This window comes from Esox lucius, chromosome 19 (genome assembly GCF_011004845.1).
Source record: "Esox lucius isolate fEsoLuc1 chromosome 19, fEsoLuc1.pri, whole genome shotgun sequence".
Lineage (NCBI taxonomy): Eukaryota > Metazoa > Chordata > Actinopteri > Esociformes > Esocidae > Esox > Esox lucius.
The window spans coordinates 18,836,409-18,855,187 of NC_047587.1; the positions used below are offsets into that span (position 1 = coordinate 18,836,409).

The following is an 18,779-nucleotide window of genomic DNA, read 5'->3' on the forward strand; positions in this document are numbered from 1 at the left end:
TGCAGCAGTTTCCCCGAAACTGATTCCACGGGTCATTTGTACGTGTCTATGCTTTTATATAGGATTCAAAACTTCAGATTCAAAGTTTTATAGGGGCAATCAGCAATTGAAACAGTAACAGTGTTCCATCCTGTTTAGGTAATCCCCAAAAGGTAGGCACTGCAGAAATGTAATCACACTCAAATTAATAGACCACTCTATGGATGCAAGGACTGACTAGCCACTATGTATAAACTATAGTTTATATTGTATTAGCTGTGTACTGAGCTACTACTTTTCAAGAAGCAATGGGTACATTAATTTATAAATTAAATATAGAAATTGCAGATTGCCCCTCTTAATGGTGAGCACTTGTATTTAAGACCATTATTGGTTGTCTGAATTTTGAAACCTTCAAGGTGTGACTTGCACGAGGGTGTATTTGTTTTTCACTACTCTCTACACAGTATGAAATACTTGTGCTTTAAATTCAGATGTTTGTGGTTTAAACTGTTATTTGTGCTCTGATATGTATATATGTATTTCCTGTTGTTAGATGCATTTTAGATTCCAGTGCTACACTGTATTACTTGTTACTTCGTAAAAACAGAATGTAATAATACATTTTTGTCTCATCTGTGTTATGTTATAATAAATAAGTCTTATCTCATGTCTGTTTCTGATGGGTACATTAGAAAATGTTTTGACTGGTCTGTACAAAGTAACTGATCGTGATCTGGAAGTAGGGGCAGGTAGGCCTTTATGCATCACTAGGTTCCCAGCAAGAACCCTAGTGAAGTGTTCATACTCAACCTACCCACCATACTTGGTTTGTCGTGAATTGCTGGATACCAGTTTCGTATTCGTGTCATTAGGTTCTGGTTCAAGGCTCTATCAGAAACTAGGAAGTAGGTCAGCTCCAAGTATTCAAAATTGCTGATGAACTGATAGAACATTTCTGGATCTTATGCTTGCCAGCTTCTGTGAAAGTGCAAGGTCACTTCCAGTGCATAACTTTATTCCCTACTCTCTCCATGTTCTGCATGGAACCAACAGGCTATTCTGGTAAATCTTGTTTACTAAAGTTTAAGAGCATAGTAGGTACATTCCCAGAACAAATAAGGTTGTTGAACCGCAATGCAAAACTTCACCTATATTTTGATCCTGTAGTTACCACGCTTTTACATGCACAAGATGCTGTGTGTGACCGTAGGAGAGTGAATTCTTACATTTTGCTCATTTCTATCTATGTATTGTTACTTGTTAGAATGGCATTTGGCTGTGTTTACTGTTAAAGCATTGATTGGAAATGGCTAGCTACTAACTTCTCAAAGGCTAAATTGCTAGAACTAGCCATGACACTGTATGTCAAGATAATTACCATCAGTAACAAAATAACAAATCAGTGTATCAGGCACTCAGAACTCGTGTATTTGCCACCATCCAATAGCATTTCAGTTTGACCATCACATTTAAAATGGTAAAGCATCCAATTGCTTGTTTTAATGACCCATGGTCAATGTGTTATTTTGCGTGTGATGTTTCATTGACTAGCAGCAACAATGACAAGATTTTGAATTGAGATTTCTTAATCAGGCATCTCATTGATACATATTCTGTCAATATAGCATTGTTTCTTTTTCTCTAGACAGTATTTTGGCAAAGGAAAATTCTGCCAACAAATCTCCGGCAAGGGTATACATAACACAAAAAATCAACAACCTTATCTTACGTCTTGTTCATTTATTAAGGGAACCCATGATGCACAGCTGCTTCTCTTTGGGTATGGACATGCACGTAGATGGCCATGACCTATGACCCACCTCTCTGCATTAGTCACCCCTAAAAGACCCTCTCAAACTTGTGCAGTAACTGTCCCATTCTACCCGTGAGGGAAGCTTGATTTGCCAAACGTTTTTTTTTTAAGTGTCTGGCACTATTTTTCCAGGACTATGTTAAAAATTCTAAATATAACAGCCACTCTTGAAAGGTTAATTCCTTATCCTCTGAGAAAACAAAAGGTCTGATTGGCTTCTCATCTTCACAAGATGCTGTAAGTACAGCCATTATCTTTTTTTCATATCACGATTTGTACTTACCTTGACAAATGGAGTGTGAGGCCAAGACCATAACAGTGATGCTGACCCACGTTCCAGACTCTAACACTCCTATACCATAAGGTACGCTAACAGGCTACACACAGCCAAATGTCATTCACCACTGGAGGACTATGGACTAGAAGAAAATGATAACGCTGTAGGCTTTATTAACCCACAAGTGGCAAACAAAGAATGCGGATGGTCAACCCAGGTCTACTGGGTACAATGCATGTAGGCTACTAAGGCTCACACACTTTAGGTAGATTGTAACATGGTCTAGCTAGGATCACTACAATGTCACTAATAGATTGACAACATAGATATAAAAGGGTAGGTTAATAAATTGATAAGCTATGATTTAGTACTAAAGGCTGAATAAAATGGAATTCTATATATGCATTTGCAAGGTGATGACTGCAGCCTTCTTCTCAACAGAAAATCACAATGAAAGACCCCACTGTCAGAGATCAAATGCCAGCCCCATGGTGTATTCAAACTCAAAGTGGTGAAAAAGATTCAATAATTGGACACATTTCTGTGAGAGAATTATTCCAATACATTTCTAGTGATTCTATAGTTTGACCGTAACAACACACTAGTGGAGCTGTTGTATGGAAGCTTTAGTAAAAGTGTTTGAATTGGCTTATAGAGGATTATGTTACTGGATATAATTATCTGCTCAGCTGGTCCCCTACCATTGTGAATAAGTTTGTCAGATAGGCCTATGAAAAAAGCCAGTTGCCAGTAAATGCGCATTTGAAGAATAGCGTATTCATAGGCCAAGAACTACGACTACGACTGAGCCTGCAGATGCTTTATCTACCAAAAGGAGTCACTACAGTGCAATGACGCAAACCAACCCCAGACCCTAAATCAATCTGCAGTGAATTTACTGCTGTAGAACCTTTAATAACTTCATTAAATGAGCACCAAATGGACAGACTTTTTATTATGTTGTAAACCAGTTGGTATATAGCTAATGGTATTCTGTGTTGGGTCATGGTTATGAACTGCCTTTGGACATGATATATATTGGCCACAGACCACACCACCTAGGACCTTATTGCTGACATATATGTAGGTGACATATATGAAATCAACTGAGTCTTCAAAACAGAAAAAGCATACCGATTGTGTACTATAATTTTAACATCATGCAGAATTGGCATGAAAGTTCTATTTAGGAAAGTCATTTTCATAAAATATACATTGTTGAATGTCCAGAGGTAAGGCAAAAAGCATTCATATACTAAACGCCAACAACAAGAAAAGTTGCAGTTTTTCCTTTAACTTTTACTCTTCCTTAGTCTTAAGAGTACTTATAAAGATATATGGAAAAGACAAAAGAAATTGCAACATCTAAGGTTTCAAAGAGTAAACAGCTGTGATCTTTTTAAAGTGTTCCTTGGCTGTTTCTGAAGCACATATCCAACTAGCCGCTAAATTGCTAACCACTTCATTTGTGATACTTCACTTCACAGACATTCCCGATGGAAAACTACTCATCGTAGCACTTGGTTACTTATAAATACAATTGTGACTCATTCTTGTGCACACAACCATGTAACAGATCATATACAAAACAAAATTTATGTAATTGTATAGGAATGACTTTTTCTTTTCTAAACACAATGACGGTTTGGTCAAAGTCCACACCAGCAACCATGCTTTTAGTGATTTGCATCTATACAGCATACAGTAATATATGTTCAAGAGCCATCTTCCATCCAATCAAATGGGAGGTGTGAGCTGAGAAATGGTACATCCAATAAAATCAAAACATGAAAGAAGCAACAATGGCATTTGGAGCTTGTGCTAACCCTGTTCTTTCCTAGGTCCGATTGAGTCAGCCTTAAGTAAGCTTTGTTTCTTTCTTTCATCAAGTCAGCTTTATAGTACACAACAGCCTATGAGGAAAGGCTGGGGTTCAGGAACACCCCTTAAGTCTCTGACAGACAGGCGTGGAGTGAGGGAGGGGACATCTGCGGGGGGACACAGCCTACGGCGGGTGTACCGGCACCGGTCTGAATAGTCGTGGCTCTAGTCTGAGTCTGAACTGCAGCTGTCTGGTGCGGCCTGGTGCAGAGCCTCCTCCAGGGGTGCCAGAGTGCCATCCTTTCTCACCCCCATGGGCCTAATCAGCTCCTGCCTGTGGAGCACAAAGCCACACACAAACATCATCACAAGGGGGGCCACATTCGCTAGGCATCAAACTGAAAGAAAATAACTGGGACTGGCAAAACTGGTTCTTCAAAATAAATGTGACCATAGACTGGAAAGCTGTGTTTGAAACATGCTTATCTGCAGGATCATACGAATACGACTGAAATATTCACAACTAACAGATGGAAATCTACAGAAAACGACTACTCAGAGGGGGTACTTTCGGCCCAAGTCCCGACCACAATCCCTGCAGAGTGCATAGGAGATGTGGGCATTTCACAAGTTTATAACAGCCCTTAAACTCAAATCTGGACTTCCAAGCCGGTTACACAGCTTTTTTCCCCCTCCATTGTTCTTTGATTTAGACCAGAGATTAAATTAATAATCAGGTAGAACATGAAACTTGTGGTCTGGGCCCAGTTGTTTCAAAAGTTTAATCTGGATCAGAATGATCTGGATTTGGATCTTTTGTGCAGATTTTTTAAAGCAACATTGGATTGGATCACCTTGATCCAGATACAAACTTTTCAAAGATTACCAAATCCGGATTATCAGTGCTCTAAATGAGACAAAATATCACAATGTAGGCCACTAGCTATGTAAAAAAAACAAAAGGTAGAATAGCCATCATGGGGTCACTTCAAGTGTTTTTATTTGAAGAGACAGACAACAGCACAAAAAAAACAATACAAAGATCCTCTTCCATTTAAAATTTCTTTCAACAGTTAGAACCCTCTTCTGACCCCCAACAAATAAATAAAAACAAACATACATTATTCAGAAATACATTGTGAATATTTTGAACACGTTTCTTTATATCATAAAAAGGCGGAAATGTCCAATAGTTAACAAAATAAGGAACATCCAGAGTTCTTCATTCGTGGACAGACCAGCTTTTTGAAGGCCTGCTTTTAGGAGGTAGATATCACATCTGGCTTTGGTTTGCTGTAGTTGGGTAAGTGTTTTGTTCCTCTGCCAGATTAATCTGTACTTCTGCTCATTCAGTTTCTCGTTTCTAGTGATTTATAGGCATCTTTTCTGAGCTCCTATGACAATAACTACTGTCTCTATCAATGAGGATCCCCCGTCTTCCTCAATGACTGGTTCATCTCTGATGATTGTGTCATTGTAAATAACACAGTGATAAATTAAATACATTATTTTTGTTTGATATTGACAGCTGTTCCCGTGATTATGTGACCTAATCCAATTTCAACAACCGTTTTGTTCTTTTGAACACATTTTCAAGAATTGATCCAATCCGATCTGATTGCATCTGAAAAACTGGGCCCTGGACCTCTGAGGCTAAGATTAATATCTTTGCACAACATCATGTCCCCATCTTCAAGTCACCAAACCCAAAGGGACCTGTTATGCTAAGGCCATAGTCATTAATTTGATAAATTGGAAGAAAAGATGTGTGGGGAAAGAAAAGCAATTTCCTCTCCAACATAAATAATGTAAAGTATCCAACACTGTTTAATTTGGTAGACCAAAATCCACCTGTTACACTTTGAATGCCACCTCAAGTATTCTGCACCTTCTGAAGAGGAACATCTTTCTCTTCCATCCAGCACTCAAAACCCTGGATGACCCCCGCCCCCGCCCCACAGTGGGTCAGTTTAATTACAGGATCAGTGCTCCGTCTAATCTCCTCAAAGCCAAGCCGGGCTCTCTATCCTAATCCAATTATATCTGCACTGTGGGCCACCAGCATCACAGAATTAGCCAATCAAAGTCTTAAACCCAAGGCCTCATTTGCATTCATTTGCACGATTTAAACACAAATGAACATTTCATTCTTCATTCCTGGCTCCTACCAACAACAACCGAGTAAGGTTGTAATGACAAAAAAACATCTTTGGTGTTTGGAGGTGAGCCACCAATGAGCGGTATGAACATGGCACTAAGGAAATTTGAAGATCTTATCAAATGTCCTTTCAATGACAAGCACTGAATACAGATGACATATACACATGTAGACTAGGCCGGGTCCTGAAGACCACACATGGACATGCCCCACAGTGCCACGTCCTGTCATACATGCGTCATGAAACTATCGACTATTATCCAAGAAGACCACAAAAGGTCAGGATACGGAGGGTGAGCAGGCTGCAGTTATGTTCACAGACACCTTAGAGGCTTAAACTGCTTTAGACGGACGCAGGACGACAGTTCAACACAACCAGACTGCTTCAATGAACACTTCCGTAAGTTTTGACAGAAGGCTTCAGACAGACGAGCCCCACTGTCATCCATCTGTCACAAGCCAAACCAACACACCAATGTGAAAGATGAGCTGTATGGTTTTTCACCCTGTTACTAGGAAACAAACGAGTAACCAGGAAACAAAAACCACACCCACTCACCAATAACACTTCTAAACAGTTGTCCACTCTACCACTGAACTCCCTGTCCTACTTCCCAGTGTGGACGGAGGTTCCAGCAGGTGTAACTGCGTGTCCATGCGGAGGGCGGTAGTTTCAGAGGTGGCGCTAATTAGAGGAGCAGTTAAGCAGAAAAGGGAGAACAGATTCCTGTGTGGCTCTGAGACGTCTCCTGAGAGGCCACATGTTGGGGAGGTGGGCAGCGCCGGCTCTGCCCAAATGGCACCCTGTCTGTCCCCCTTCACTTGTCAGACGCAGTGCACTACATGGGGAGCTATTTGAGCAGCAGCTTGTGTCGACACACACACACACACACACACACACACACACACACACACACACACACACACACACACACACACACACACACACACACACACACACACACACACACACACACACACACACACACACACGAAATGGAACTGTCCCCAGAAGAAAGGAATCCGCCTCTTCAACACAGGCACACGCGTCTCATTAGGACTCAACCCCCTGTCTGTGGCTGAACAATGACCATGTCAGCCCTTCTACTGTCTGTTAACGTGTTAACAGCCACACCAAGGCGTCGTCTCTAACCGGGCCTATGTCTCAGTCCCACCGGCCTGTCAGTTAGGGCACAATGTTTGGCTCCTGGACTGAATGGGGAATAAAGGGACGTGGCCACGTATAGATTATTAACAACCCTGACATAAAGCTCCACATAAAAGAGTAGAAAGGAGCCGAGGGCCGCCGACCCCACTGTGTGGGCCAATTAGGGGGCTAATTAATGGCATGCTGGTAATGATGCAGCCGCGGCGTGCCGACGGCGAAGGCTTCCATTGACTCCGGCTGAATGCAGCGGCGGACCCGGCTCTAAGGACAGGGTCTAATTGAGCACCGGGGCTAACGGCAGGAGATTCTTCGTCTAATGAACTGGTTGGCAGGGAGCGCACTCAGTGTCGCTCAGTCTCGCATCAGCATCGTTCTCCGAGTGGCGCTAGGTGCTACTCACTGAGGAAAGGTCAGTGTGAATGAAGACAGCAGACGTCCAGGTTTTGGGGGGGGGGACACAAATAATAAGCCACGGGGGACCATTCACACAGGATACACAGTAGTATAATGCAGAAAGGTTAATCATCTGACATTGAGGGTTACAATGATTTTACTAGAATAGAAATCCAACGCTGGTAAACTCAGTTGTTGTTGCATTCATACATGAGGTGGCTCGGTGACTGGCTTACCTTGATAATTTGTCAAACATGTTGACTAGTTTCTGGGCCTCGTACTCTTTCTGTTCCTCAGTCATCTCTTCTATGGGGTTTGGCATGGGCTCCTCCACGTGGCCTGTGATGGGGTTGATGCTGAGACGCACAGATGGACAACAGGTTAGGCAGAGGGAAGACTTATTAACACGATCCATTGCTTGGCTGTCCTAAAAGGTAGGCCAGAGAGTGGCACTGAATTTCTGTCACACCCCTTGACCCAATGATTCCCCTGCCACTGGTCTATACACAAACAATCCCCTAGATAAACAAATAAGCACTTGTCAAAATAGTAGTTTGAAAACTGAAAGTCATGCCTTGATGTACTGAGAGTTAAATAAGTGATAATCTTTTAAATCAATTATCTAGCCCAAAAAAGGGGTAATGTTATTGATAATAAAATTATAAATTATGTAAAACAATCATGTAACAATTATATAAATGCCATCCAAGAAGAGCAAATCTGACTCACTCACTGAACTGTCTGCAGAGACAGGAATTTCATCAATTCTGTCCTGTTTACAGGCCTTTACAGATGCCAAGCAAAAACCAACCCACTCTCTTCCCTTTGCGTACATATAACACGGTTCACACTTTCGTGCTATGCATACGCCAAAGTCCTTTTTTGCGTGCAGTGCAGACGCAATCTCCTCCCATTAAGAACTATGGTGAATAAATGCAATATTAAAGTTTCTTTACCCTTTGACGTTCTTTCAAGAAAAAAGTCAATCTACGATTAGTCAGTCAATCTTCAGGAAATCCGTGCCTCGATGATGGTGACGTCAAATAGGTTTCAGTTGGTGCGTGTCAATGAAACTATTTTATTGACCATTATTATTAATGGCAGGAGATCGCGTCTCAACTGCACGCAAAAAAGGACTTTGGCGTATGCATAGCACAACACTGTGTGAACCCGTGGTATATGTAGGCAAAAGGAAGAGAGTGGGTTGGCAAAAACCCACTACTATGGAACAGTAACACAGCTTGCAAATACAATTTGCGTAAATTAACAGGAGCTCTTCAAGCACCGTCCCTGGCTCACCACAGTTACTTCTACCCGTGGGCCAGCTGAACTCAGCTTGCCTAGTTTTTCCTTTCTTGTTAGTGTGTCTAACTCAATTTGAGTGTTTAATATTAGTTTTTTACAAATAACCTGATTTTGTGTTATTGCTAAGTGACCTTCAACAGTTCAAACACTGCCTTCAAAGCTCCTGCCTACTCACTAGGGTTTAGCCGATTTGTATTCCTCTGTGTCCGAGTCTTCGTCTTCTGAGTACTGCGTCTCCCCTCGCCCTCCTGCCAAAAGGCCCCGTGCCACCAGCAGCCCCGCTGCGTTTCCATAGCCCGTGTACTTCAACAGGTTGTCCACTGCAGGAATGAGGGCCGGGGGTCAGGACAACACACTGTACTGTACACGGGCTGCGCACTGTACAGTACACGGGCTGCGCACTGTACAGTACACGGGCTGCACACTGTACTGTACACGGGCTGCACACTGTACTGTACACGGGCTGCTCAATGGCTGCACACTGTACTGTACACGGGCTGCACACTGTACTGTACACGGGCTGCACACTGTACTGTACACGGGCTGCACACTGTACTGTACACGGGCAATAAACTGTCAGTATGCTATGAACTCAAAACAACCTAATAAATCTGAGTCTCTCACCGCTCTCTTTACAGAGGACAAAGAGGAACTCGGCAGCGCTCTGCTTCACCCCCATGTCCACATGGGTCATGAGGCGCACTAGCTTGTTCCTGACAGTGGACCCAATCTCCGGCCTAACCTTGACCTCCTTCAGAGGGGGCAGCACCTGGAGAGACACAGTCAGTGGAGGGGTCAGAGCCACGGTGAAAGGTAACGCCCTGGCACACCATACCGGTAACCAGAGTAAACTTTGTTACGTCATCAAGACAGGAACAGGATAATGTGTAGGCCCCTCGAGCGCCAATTCTCCACCTGTTTCTTGATGTATCTGCGGATCTCCCTGTGGTGCCTGGAGCCCTCGGTCAGCAGGCTTAGCACTGGGGTCAGCCCCTCTTTGAAGTTGGCACCCTGCTTGGATTGAGACACACACACACACACACATGGTGTGTGATGACAGGCGTGCCCACACTGTAGCAGTTGGATTGTGTGGGTGAAGACTCCTGATCTACTTCATACATGTTTCATTAATGATTTGAGTTTTGAGAGCAGCAGGATGAATTCTGAAGTATCCAAATGGCACAACTCATGATAAAACACTTCACTATACAGCAGGGCAATGACCCCAAAACATACGGCTAAAGCAACTAAAGAGAATTTGAGGGGGAAAACCTAGAACATTCTTTGCTGGCCAAGTTAAACACCTGTCTTGACCTGAACCCAATTAAGCATGAGTTTCACTTGCTGAAGACTAGACTGAAGGCAAAAATGCACCAAAACAGGAATTGAAGGTTTGAGGTGGCAGCAACCAAGATTACGGAGTGTGCTCATTGCTTAAATTGATCACCTCAAGAATCATCTTGAGGTGATCAGAGTCATCAACGGACAGACATTTAAATCTTGATCACATAAAGCAACATGGTTTGAAGGTCCATGGTTCCGTGCAGTCCGACAAATCGAAAAAAAGTGTCAGATCCGCTGAAGTAAAAAGGCTCACTTCCACCCACATCGAGGTCACAGTGAGAGATTTAGTGAGAACTTGATTTATGCAGAAGACCCAAACACTGTGGTCCCCCTTTTCTTACCTTGTCGATCCTCTTCTCCATGAAGTCCAGCAGCACCTGCACAGCCTCCATGTTCTTACCATGGTACTCCTCCTGCCCGCCCTGGACAGGCACGTTAATTAACACATCCAGACAAGACACAGGCAGGTTGCTCAGCAGGTTGATAGCGTGGCTTGGAGGAGGGGGAAGAGAGCAAGAGTACAACGGTTAACTCATTTGTTTCAGGTTGCAGGAAATTTTACCACATGATGAATATCAGAACGTCCTTAAAGGTGCACTCCGATAACACAAACATCCCCACTGAAATGTGCAAACTCCTCTCTAATCTCACCTTGTCTAAAGGTGACTTCACCTTTTTATCATAACCAAAATCCAAATAGTGTTCAGTATGCATCAGGTTGTTTGGGAGGGGCGGGGGCAAGTATCATAATGTTTTGATAGGCTAGAATCAGTTCTAATAAATATTGTCTTCTAAACCAATGATTGCCCACGGCACTGAAAATCCCAACAACAAGGTTTTTTATCGTCGGAAAGAGATTTTCAACTGATAATCATGTGATCGGAGTGCACCTTTAATACTACATGTAATTGTTTTGTATGATTACACATTTTTAAATACTAGTTGCTTTGTTGCTTGTTTTTCAGGGGTCAACCTTAGACTATCACGAAAAAACTTAGGGTAGTTGTAGCTTCCTAATGTTGTCTTTGTGCCAAGACCACGGGACATTCCATCAGTCTAAACAGACAAAGAAAAAAAGTCCACTCTGGAGTTTGGACAATGGGCTGAACCCCTGTGACCAGAGAGACACAACAGAATCCATTGGGCAAAGTGGCATATCATCAATCACTTTTACATGACATCCTTTAATTTCCACTCCAACCAACATTCTTCACATTCTTGCATATCTTTGTAAAGAAAACTTTGTCATCCATTCCCATGAACTATGGATGACAAAGTGTAATACTATTATAACAGTTACCAATATAATTAGAAGTTTTTACCCTTCTCAAAAACAACTGTCAGACAATTATCCTCAAGGGTTAGCTTCTGACACAGACCTGAATATAGACCTCTAGCCCTCACCTTGGTCATCAGGAAAACATTTCAGTGCTTATTCCTGTTGCATACCAAAAACATTAGATACCTACCTTGACCCACTGCAGTTTGCCTACAGAGCAACTAGTCTGCAGACAACTCTATCAACATGGGATACCATTACATCCTTCAACACCATGAAAAGCAAGAGTAATACAAGGTTACAGCTTGTGGACTTTATCTGTGTTCAACACCATAATCCTTGAACTACATAAGATAAGCTCTCCCAGCTGAATGTGCCCAGCTCCATTTGTCAGTTCAAGTCAATGACTTCCAGAATGACAGGACACAATATTTAGTGTTTTGAAGTCTTTTTTTCCTCAGTACAGGAGTGCTTCAAGGATGTGTGGTTGGTCCTGGCACTGAAAGTGACGAGTCCATATAGCATAGAGATGTGGACCAACTAGATGCCTGGTGCAGGCAAAATAGCCTGGAACTCAACATGGATAAGATCACAAGCGATAAAAAAAAATACATATCTCAGTGTTTCCTGATCAGGCTTTTCCCATCAATTTTAGAGTCCAAACGCCTGTCCACCATCACAGTCTGCTTTAGGTATGGCAGAGGTTAACTGCAACAAATTGCACGGTCCATAGAAAGGCTCACCAGCTGCCCTCCATCCAGGTCCTACACGACTCCAGGGCAAGGTGGCCTGCAGGCAAGATCACTGCTGACCCTCCACAACCCAGCCACCCACTGTTCCAAAACGTTATCCCTCGGGAGGGGTTAGGCAGGCGGACATGTTATCGGTTTTCTCAGGAACCAGTCGCCTGTCCCACTGAGACTATGCTCGTGGTGAGCCACTTCCAAACTGTTGGCTCGAAAGCTGCATTATACTGACCCAATAACATCCTGCATCCAAATACAGTAGCACTATATACACTTGAACTGCTAATGTATACATAAACTGGCTATCCGTGTCTATTAACTATATACTTTTCACTCCACTGTACATAACTCTATATCAACATTGTATAGACTCTGTATATTCTGTTCCAATTTGTTGTCTTCCACTACCAGCATCATTATACCATTCTGAGTGTGTGCAAATGTGTTTACGGTTAAAAGGGATGGCACAGCTTTCAGCCAATCAGCATGCAGGACAAAAAGCTATCCTGTTTACACCTCGGAGAAGAATTCAGAAGCACTGCCATTCAGGATCCAAACTGACCAGTTTATAATGTAGCAAAAAAGGATTAAGGTAATTTAACAAATATACCACATCATATGGGCTGGATCCCAAGAACAGCCTTAAGCTGTGGTAAACTTTCTAATCAGCTGGATGCTATCCCACTAGACTAATCATTTAATGGTGATTAGCTAGCCTAATTAGCACAAAAGGAATGCGTACTCAGATTTAGCAGAGAGGAGATGGGTGTCTAACCTGTGTGCCTCCTCTGTTTTGTCCTCCGTTTGAGTCTTTAGCATCAATACATGGCGCATGATGGCAGTGATGAGACGGAGCTGGTGGTCACCATCCTATTAAATGAAGGACGTACAACAGTATGATCCTCAAGGACAATTGGAACAAAAGGAGGGCAGGGTCTAAGCAGGTCGGGGTGAGCAGAATGAAATAAGTAGCTGAAAAAGCATGAAGAGGCAGTGTCAAAATACTACAAATCTCAAGAAAACATAGGAAGACATTGGTCATAGCAGCTCTTATAATAAACATGTAGAGAGAGACTGTCACTATGGAGATTGAGGAAGTATTCACGGAACGCTGGATTTCCAAAACCTGGAAGTGGCAAGCGTCCGTCAGACCTATCAGGCTTTCAATTCCATTCAAATGAGCATGCAAGGTGAATGTGGAATAGGAAGGACTCATCAAGACTTCAGCTACACTGGCGAGAGGCAAGGGAAATCAGCCCCTACCATTAACATCCAGGAACTTACCACCAACATCCATCCAGCCTCTCTACTCTGTGACCCAGAAGCCAATAGTTATCAAGAGTTAGAGAGTTAGTTGATTTGTTAGGAGGCTAGTGGTATACAATCTTTCCCATCACAGTTGCTGACTTGTAGTGCACACTCATGTTTCATACCATGGAGAAGTTATAAAATCTGACCAACTGCCTTCAAATTAGGGCTAGGCAATATATTCAAGATTTTTCAGCGACATAATATTAATGACGATATATGTATTTGTATCTGTCGTCATGATAATCTTAAAATATACTTTATAAAACAAAACAGTCTCTTTTTTAAATACTCCTATTATAGTTGTTTGTTTTGGACGAACAGAAGTGCTCAGCTGCACGCCGAGTCATGCTGTCGGTGTCCTCCACAGGATGAAAATGTTTCAGATGAGAAGAATTGTTGGTGGTACCAGCCTTCGTCTGTACTTTCGGGAAATCTAGCTGGTGGTTTTTTCCTGCTCTTTCTCACATTTAAAAAACCAAAACCAGCTCCATATTACAGAAGTGGTAGGCCAAAAATGTAGTATTCGAGTACATGTCTGTATTAATTTTTGCCCCTGAAATATTTTTTACATTTATAAACAATCCTGAACTTTTGTAACTACTATTACATTCCCAATCTCGATATTTGTCCATACGACAATATATCATGACATTCAAGAAATAAGAATTCTAAGTCGTTTTTATGACATGCGATCCATCACATGTGTTTGTGGTTTATGTTCGTCAATTTAAGTGACAGTTTTTTGGGGTCCCACACGGCCAAAATGCCACAATCAATGCGTCAATAAATGCAAATCCCTAGAAGAAAGTTACATACCGGACTGTAGCTATGAAAGCTAGTAGGGGAGCTGCTAATGGGTATGAACTTATGCCCTCTAGTTGTCTGCTCACGTTTTAAAATCGGACTATACGAGCATGCATACTGGATGAAGCTTGCAAAAGCAGTTTGTATCAGATACGCACAAAGCAAAATTTGCAATATCAAACATTAGAGTTTTATTACTGAATTACTAAAAAAACTGACAATATTTATCCAATTACCGCACAGCCCAACTCAAATCCACTTTTATTTTGTCCAAAAAAAGAACTGTACGCTTAAATACAATTAGCTACTTTTCATTCATTAATAAATAAAACATCTTGCTCAACTAACTTTAATTGTTTGGATACTTCTACAAATACATAAGTAATTTGCATGATGAAGCAAAAGGGGAGAAAGACAGACAGACAGTCTAATTTCATACAAGCACAATGTTGAATGTTCACGCTCTTCACCTCTAGTACCTTCGAACTTTTTCAAAATTAGGCCAGAGAAAATGAAGGAGAGAAGGCAGACAGTGAGGAAATTCATTTGATAAGACCTCAGGCAGAAAACCTATTTAGACCAATAGGACTTTGACACAAAATACGAGCCAACTCTCCTGACTAGGCCAAATTAAAGAACTATTCTCATTTCAAGAAATATAAATTCCACTTTTGGCATGTCATATTCTCATTGACATTCACTACTGGATCCAACAGATTAACATACTTGATTAAGCAGGGTTAAGTGCACCTCTGCTTCATGCAGTGACGCGATGATGAGGGAATGCTGTGGTGGGGGGTGAGTAACAAAGATAATTTCACTAACACCCCCCACCCCCCCCACTAATCAAGAAAGCTTTGAAGGTGACAAGTGGCTTAAGTGAGGTCAGATAACTGATAAACCTCTTACTATTGCACAGGATTAGTTAGGGCTTTCTATTAAGGGTTAGGGAAGCTGTCCTTTTGCATTAACAAGCCAAGGGTCTTGTTGTTACGCTGTAAATAACAGCCTTAAACCATCGGATGTAAAATTTGTTTTGCTTCAATCTGAAATGCTGACAACATATGTTTACAGGCAGCGAGATAGAAAATACTGACGTTCATACAGTAACATACTCTGTGAGGTGCTCATGCCACTGTACCCAATACTGTGCACATCACAACAACAAAAACAGGGGGGAACAGACCGCGGGTGTAACTCACCTCATCACTAGAGTCGGACAACGTGAGGTTGAACAGGGCTTTAAGGGCCTCCATGGCCCTCTCATTGTCTTCAGTGGGGATAGGCTGAGCCTGGGGGTCAGGAGGGGCCGCCTCATAGGGGCCCACCCAGCGAACATCCAGGGTGTGCTCCAGCACCTCTGTGAGGAGTCCCACGGCACGCAGCTCCCTCCGCAGGCCTCCGCGGACATCTGGCCGCAGTGCAGAGAGAAGGAAGAGCAGGCGCAGGGAGAACAGGCCCACCTCGTGACGCCCGGCACGGGCGGCGTGCAGGCGGGCACACAGACCCCGTGCCAGTTGCACATCGGCACCCACCTGCTGCGCCGCCGCGCTGTTGTACACCACGTTACACAGGCACTTGAGTGCCTCCACCACAACCCTCTCTTCCTCCTCTGTCTGGGCCTCCTTCTGCAGGCTGTCACCTCCCTCCTCAGCTCCTCGCAATCGAGCCAGCCCAGCCAAGACAAGCATGCCCTCCCGGGTGCCAACAGGACCCAGGACACGCTTATCCCGGGACAGGATACGAAGGGTCTCGAGGCAGGTGCTCTGGCAACGGGGCCCAATCTGCCTCCCCAAGACACTCAGTAGGCCCTGACACAACCTCTGCATTGGGAGAGAATGAGGAGATTAGTTAATCAAAACAACTGGAGCAAGAAACAATAGCAGTGGCAAAGTCAGTATGTGAAAGTGCATCAAATGAACCAAAGAGATTACACTCACACTTCGTATGTCTTCCTCTTTTGGGTCAAAGGTAAATGTGCCATTATTCTGAAAAAAATACAGTACACAACCTAGTTAATTAGAAAACAAATGCCTTTGGTAAAAGTGCATTGTATGCAATACCACCAGTGTATGAAGAAAACAAATGGGCAGTAAGGCTACTGCTCCTCGTTGAGCAGACAAATCCCGAGTGCCTCAATTATACGATTCCTGCCAATTCACCATTAGTCTCTCTGGGTATCAGTGACAGCACTTAACGACCATCTCTACTGTAGGTAGTTAGCTAACTCATATATTAACATCGAACTAAATGGGAGCAAGTTAACTAAATGTAATTCTACAGAAACTAATTTGATTTGACCAAACACTCATGATGCTGCGTTTTCATGCATACTTGGTAAGCAAGACTGGAGACACCGTCTAATAGTTGACTATAAGCAACACTACACAGTCAGTATAGCTTGTTTGCTAACCACCCAGCTAGCAACTCAGCTAGTGAGGGTAAGAATATGCAAATAACTTCCTGGACAAATAAATACATGGATTTACACTCGCTGATTCTATGCACAAGGAGAGGGGACATGCAAGTTCTAGATTGAGGTATTCGTTGTATTAACTATTTACTTTAGCAACTCTGATTCTACAATTTCTTTTAGATGGTATGCTAGCTAAAGTAGACTGTGTTTTGGTTGACGTCAAGCGAGGAGAATCCCACCCACCTCTCCGTTGTACTGGTGCAAAAGCGTTTCAATTTCCTCTTCATTGCCATTCTCGAGTTGGGAGAGGATACTGTTTAAATCCATTCTTTAAATATGTCGACTTCAATTCAGCAAGTGCAACGTTAGGGTATATTTCAAGGCTTCAACTAGCAACACCCCTCTTCCTTGTTTCAACTTCCACCCGGATACGTCACGATCATATCGAAAAGGTGGACGCGTAACAAAGTCAAGGATTCATGCACATTCATGTAATCTTACAGAAACCTTAAATGATAATAGAACCCTTGATATTAAGGGTTTTAGTATCATAATCAGATTCTGTTTAATCAGATTCTGTCGTCTTTGGCGTTTTAACTTACCGCGAAATTTTTTGGTATGATCATTGATATGCTAGGTCTATAGCAGGTGGTGTAGGCTATTTCATGTCAGTTCTGTCAGATTTGCTATGCTATGCTTTACATTCCTGGAATTTCCGATACTCATCATTAGATTGTAATGTTTGGATACAAATTACGCAATAATGCAACCATGCATAAATATATGAAGTCAACTTTAACTTTGACACAGTTAAGTATTTCAGGAAAAGCATGATAAATATTTTCATCTGTCAAAAACAACTTAATATTATTTTTTGTAATGGGGGTTCAAGGCGCTGTATCCATTCATTGCATTTAATTGTCAAGGGGCATAGGCAACAATTAATCCATAATAGCACTGGAAACTGAATAGAAAACCCATGGTGGAACTTTAAATAGAGCTTTTCACATGTCTGTGGGTTCCAACAAGTCATACATTTCAAATTACAACTTTTAAAATTAACTAATCCCTGGCTGGACAAGGGGGAGATGATATTAGACATAGTGAGAAAGGGCCAAGGGAGTTGTATGATATAGTTACACTCTTCCGCATAATGACAATGACTGGGCCAGACTGGTCTAAGCTGGTATCAATTGTTTTGTGGTCAGTCCTATAGTCTTTCAGGATCGAGTGCTTTTCTCCTGTTCATTGCATTTGTTACCATTGTACCGAACAGGCCTCCAGCATGCAGATCCTTGGTTGTGAACCTTTATGGCGTCCAGGAAAATGGGCTCACCGCACCAGGGATCTGCGTTCAAAAAATAAAAAACCTTGAAAGAGTCAGAGGTCGGAGGTTACGGGAGCGAGGTGTGATGACCCCACCCCAGCAGGAACTGTTCTCTATAGAAATGCAATTCTTTCCACAGTGTGGCCCAATCACTGGTGGGTTCGCACTGGGTTCCAGGTCTTCCCACTGCTGAACAGCGATTGGAGAAAAAAAGTAATCTCAGAGGGTTTGAAAAGATTTGGGCTCCCTTTGTCAACATCAAACTTAAAATTTAGGTTTGGGAAGAGGGATTTGTGGAATGACATATTATGCCAAATATTTAGCCAAGTTGCTATATATATATATACTTCCAAGGCAAACTGCAAGTAAAGTACATGTGTCACTGTATGTTAATACTGAGCAATATTCCTTTGCAATTTATCAATATCTCCAAAGCATGTTCAGTGTATCATCAGTGACATTTATGAGTCAGACAAGTGAGTTGAGAGGACTGTATTGTACAGAAAATAGCCTGATGAAAACTACAGTTGAACACGGTTCTTAGGCCATACACAAATTGACTTGAGGACATTGTCATGTTTATTACCAATGTTACAATTTGAGAGAAGAAGCAATAAATAAATGAGAGCACAGCA

The 18,779-nt window shown here is 42.4% G+C and overlaps 1 protein-coding gene and 1 long non-coding RNA gene across 3 annotated transcripts; one reads left to right on the forward strand and one right to left on the reverse strand.

The window, feature by feature from the left end:
- Nucleotides 1-2,212: 2,212 nt before the first annotated feature.
- On the reverse strand, nt 2,213-17,275 carry ric8b (RIC8 guanine nucleotide exchange factor B). Of its 2 annotated transcripts, none has more exons than XM_010890338.3 (10): nt 17,061-17,275; nt 16,342-16,389; nt 15,604-16,224; nt 13,062-13,156; nt 10,603-10,753; nt 9,833-9,931; nt 9,542-9,686; nt 9,093-9,237; nt 7,849-7,968; nt 2,213-4,227 (listed from the first exon to the last, which is right to left on the reverse strand). In XM_010890338.3, the coding sequence occupies exons 1-10, from the start codon at nt 17,142-17,144 to the stop codon at nt 4,119-4,121; spliced, it is 1,617 nt and encodes a 538-aa protein (XP_010888640.1). In that variant the 5' UTR covers nt 17,145-17,275; the 3' UTR covers nt 2,213-4,118. The 2 variants fall into 2 exon arrangements, with proteins under 2 accessions (XP_010888640.1, XP_010888641.1); XM_010890339.3 differs by having other exon boundaries at nt 9,833-9,928; nt 17,061-17,274.
- Nucleotides 16,595-18,779, forward strand: LOC109614692. The gene is made up of 2 exons (XR_004574802.1): nt 16,595-16,941; nt 18,094-18,779. It is a non-coding gene; the product is annotated as an uncharacterized LOC109614692 (long non-coding RNA).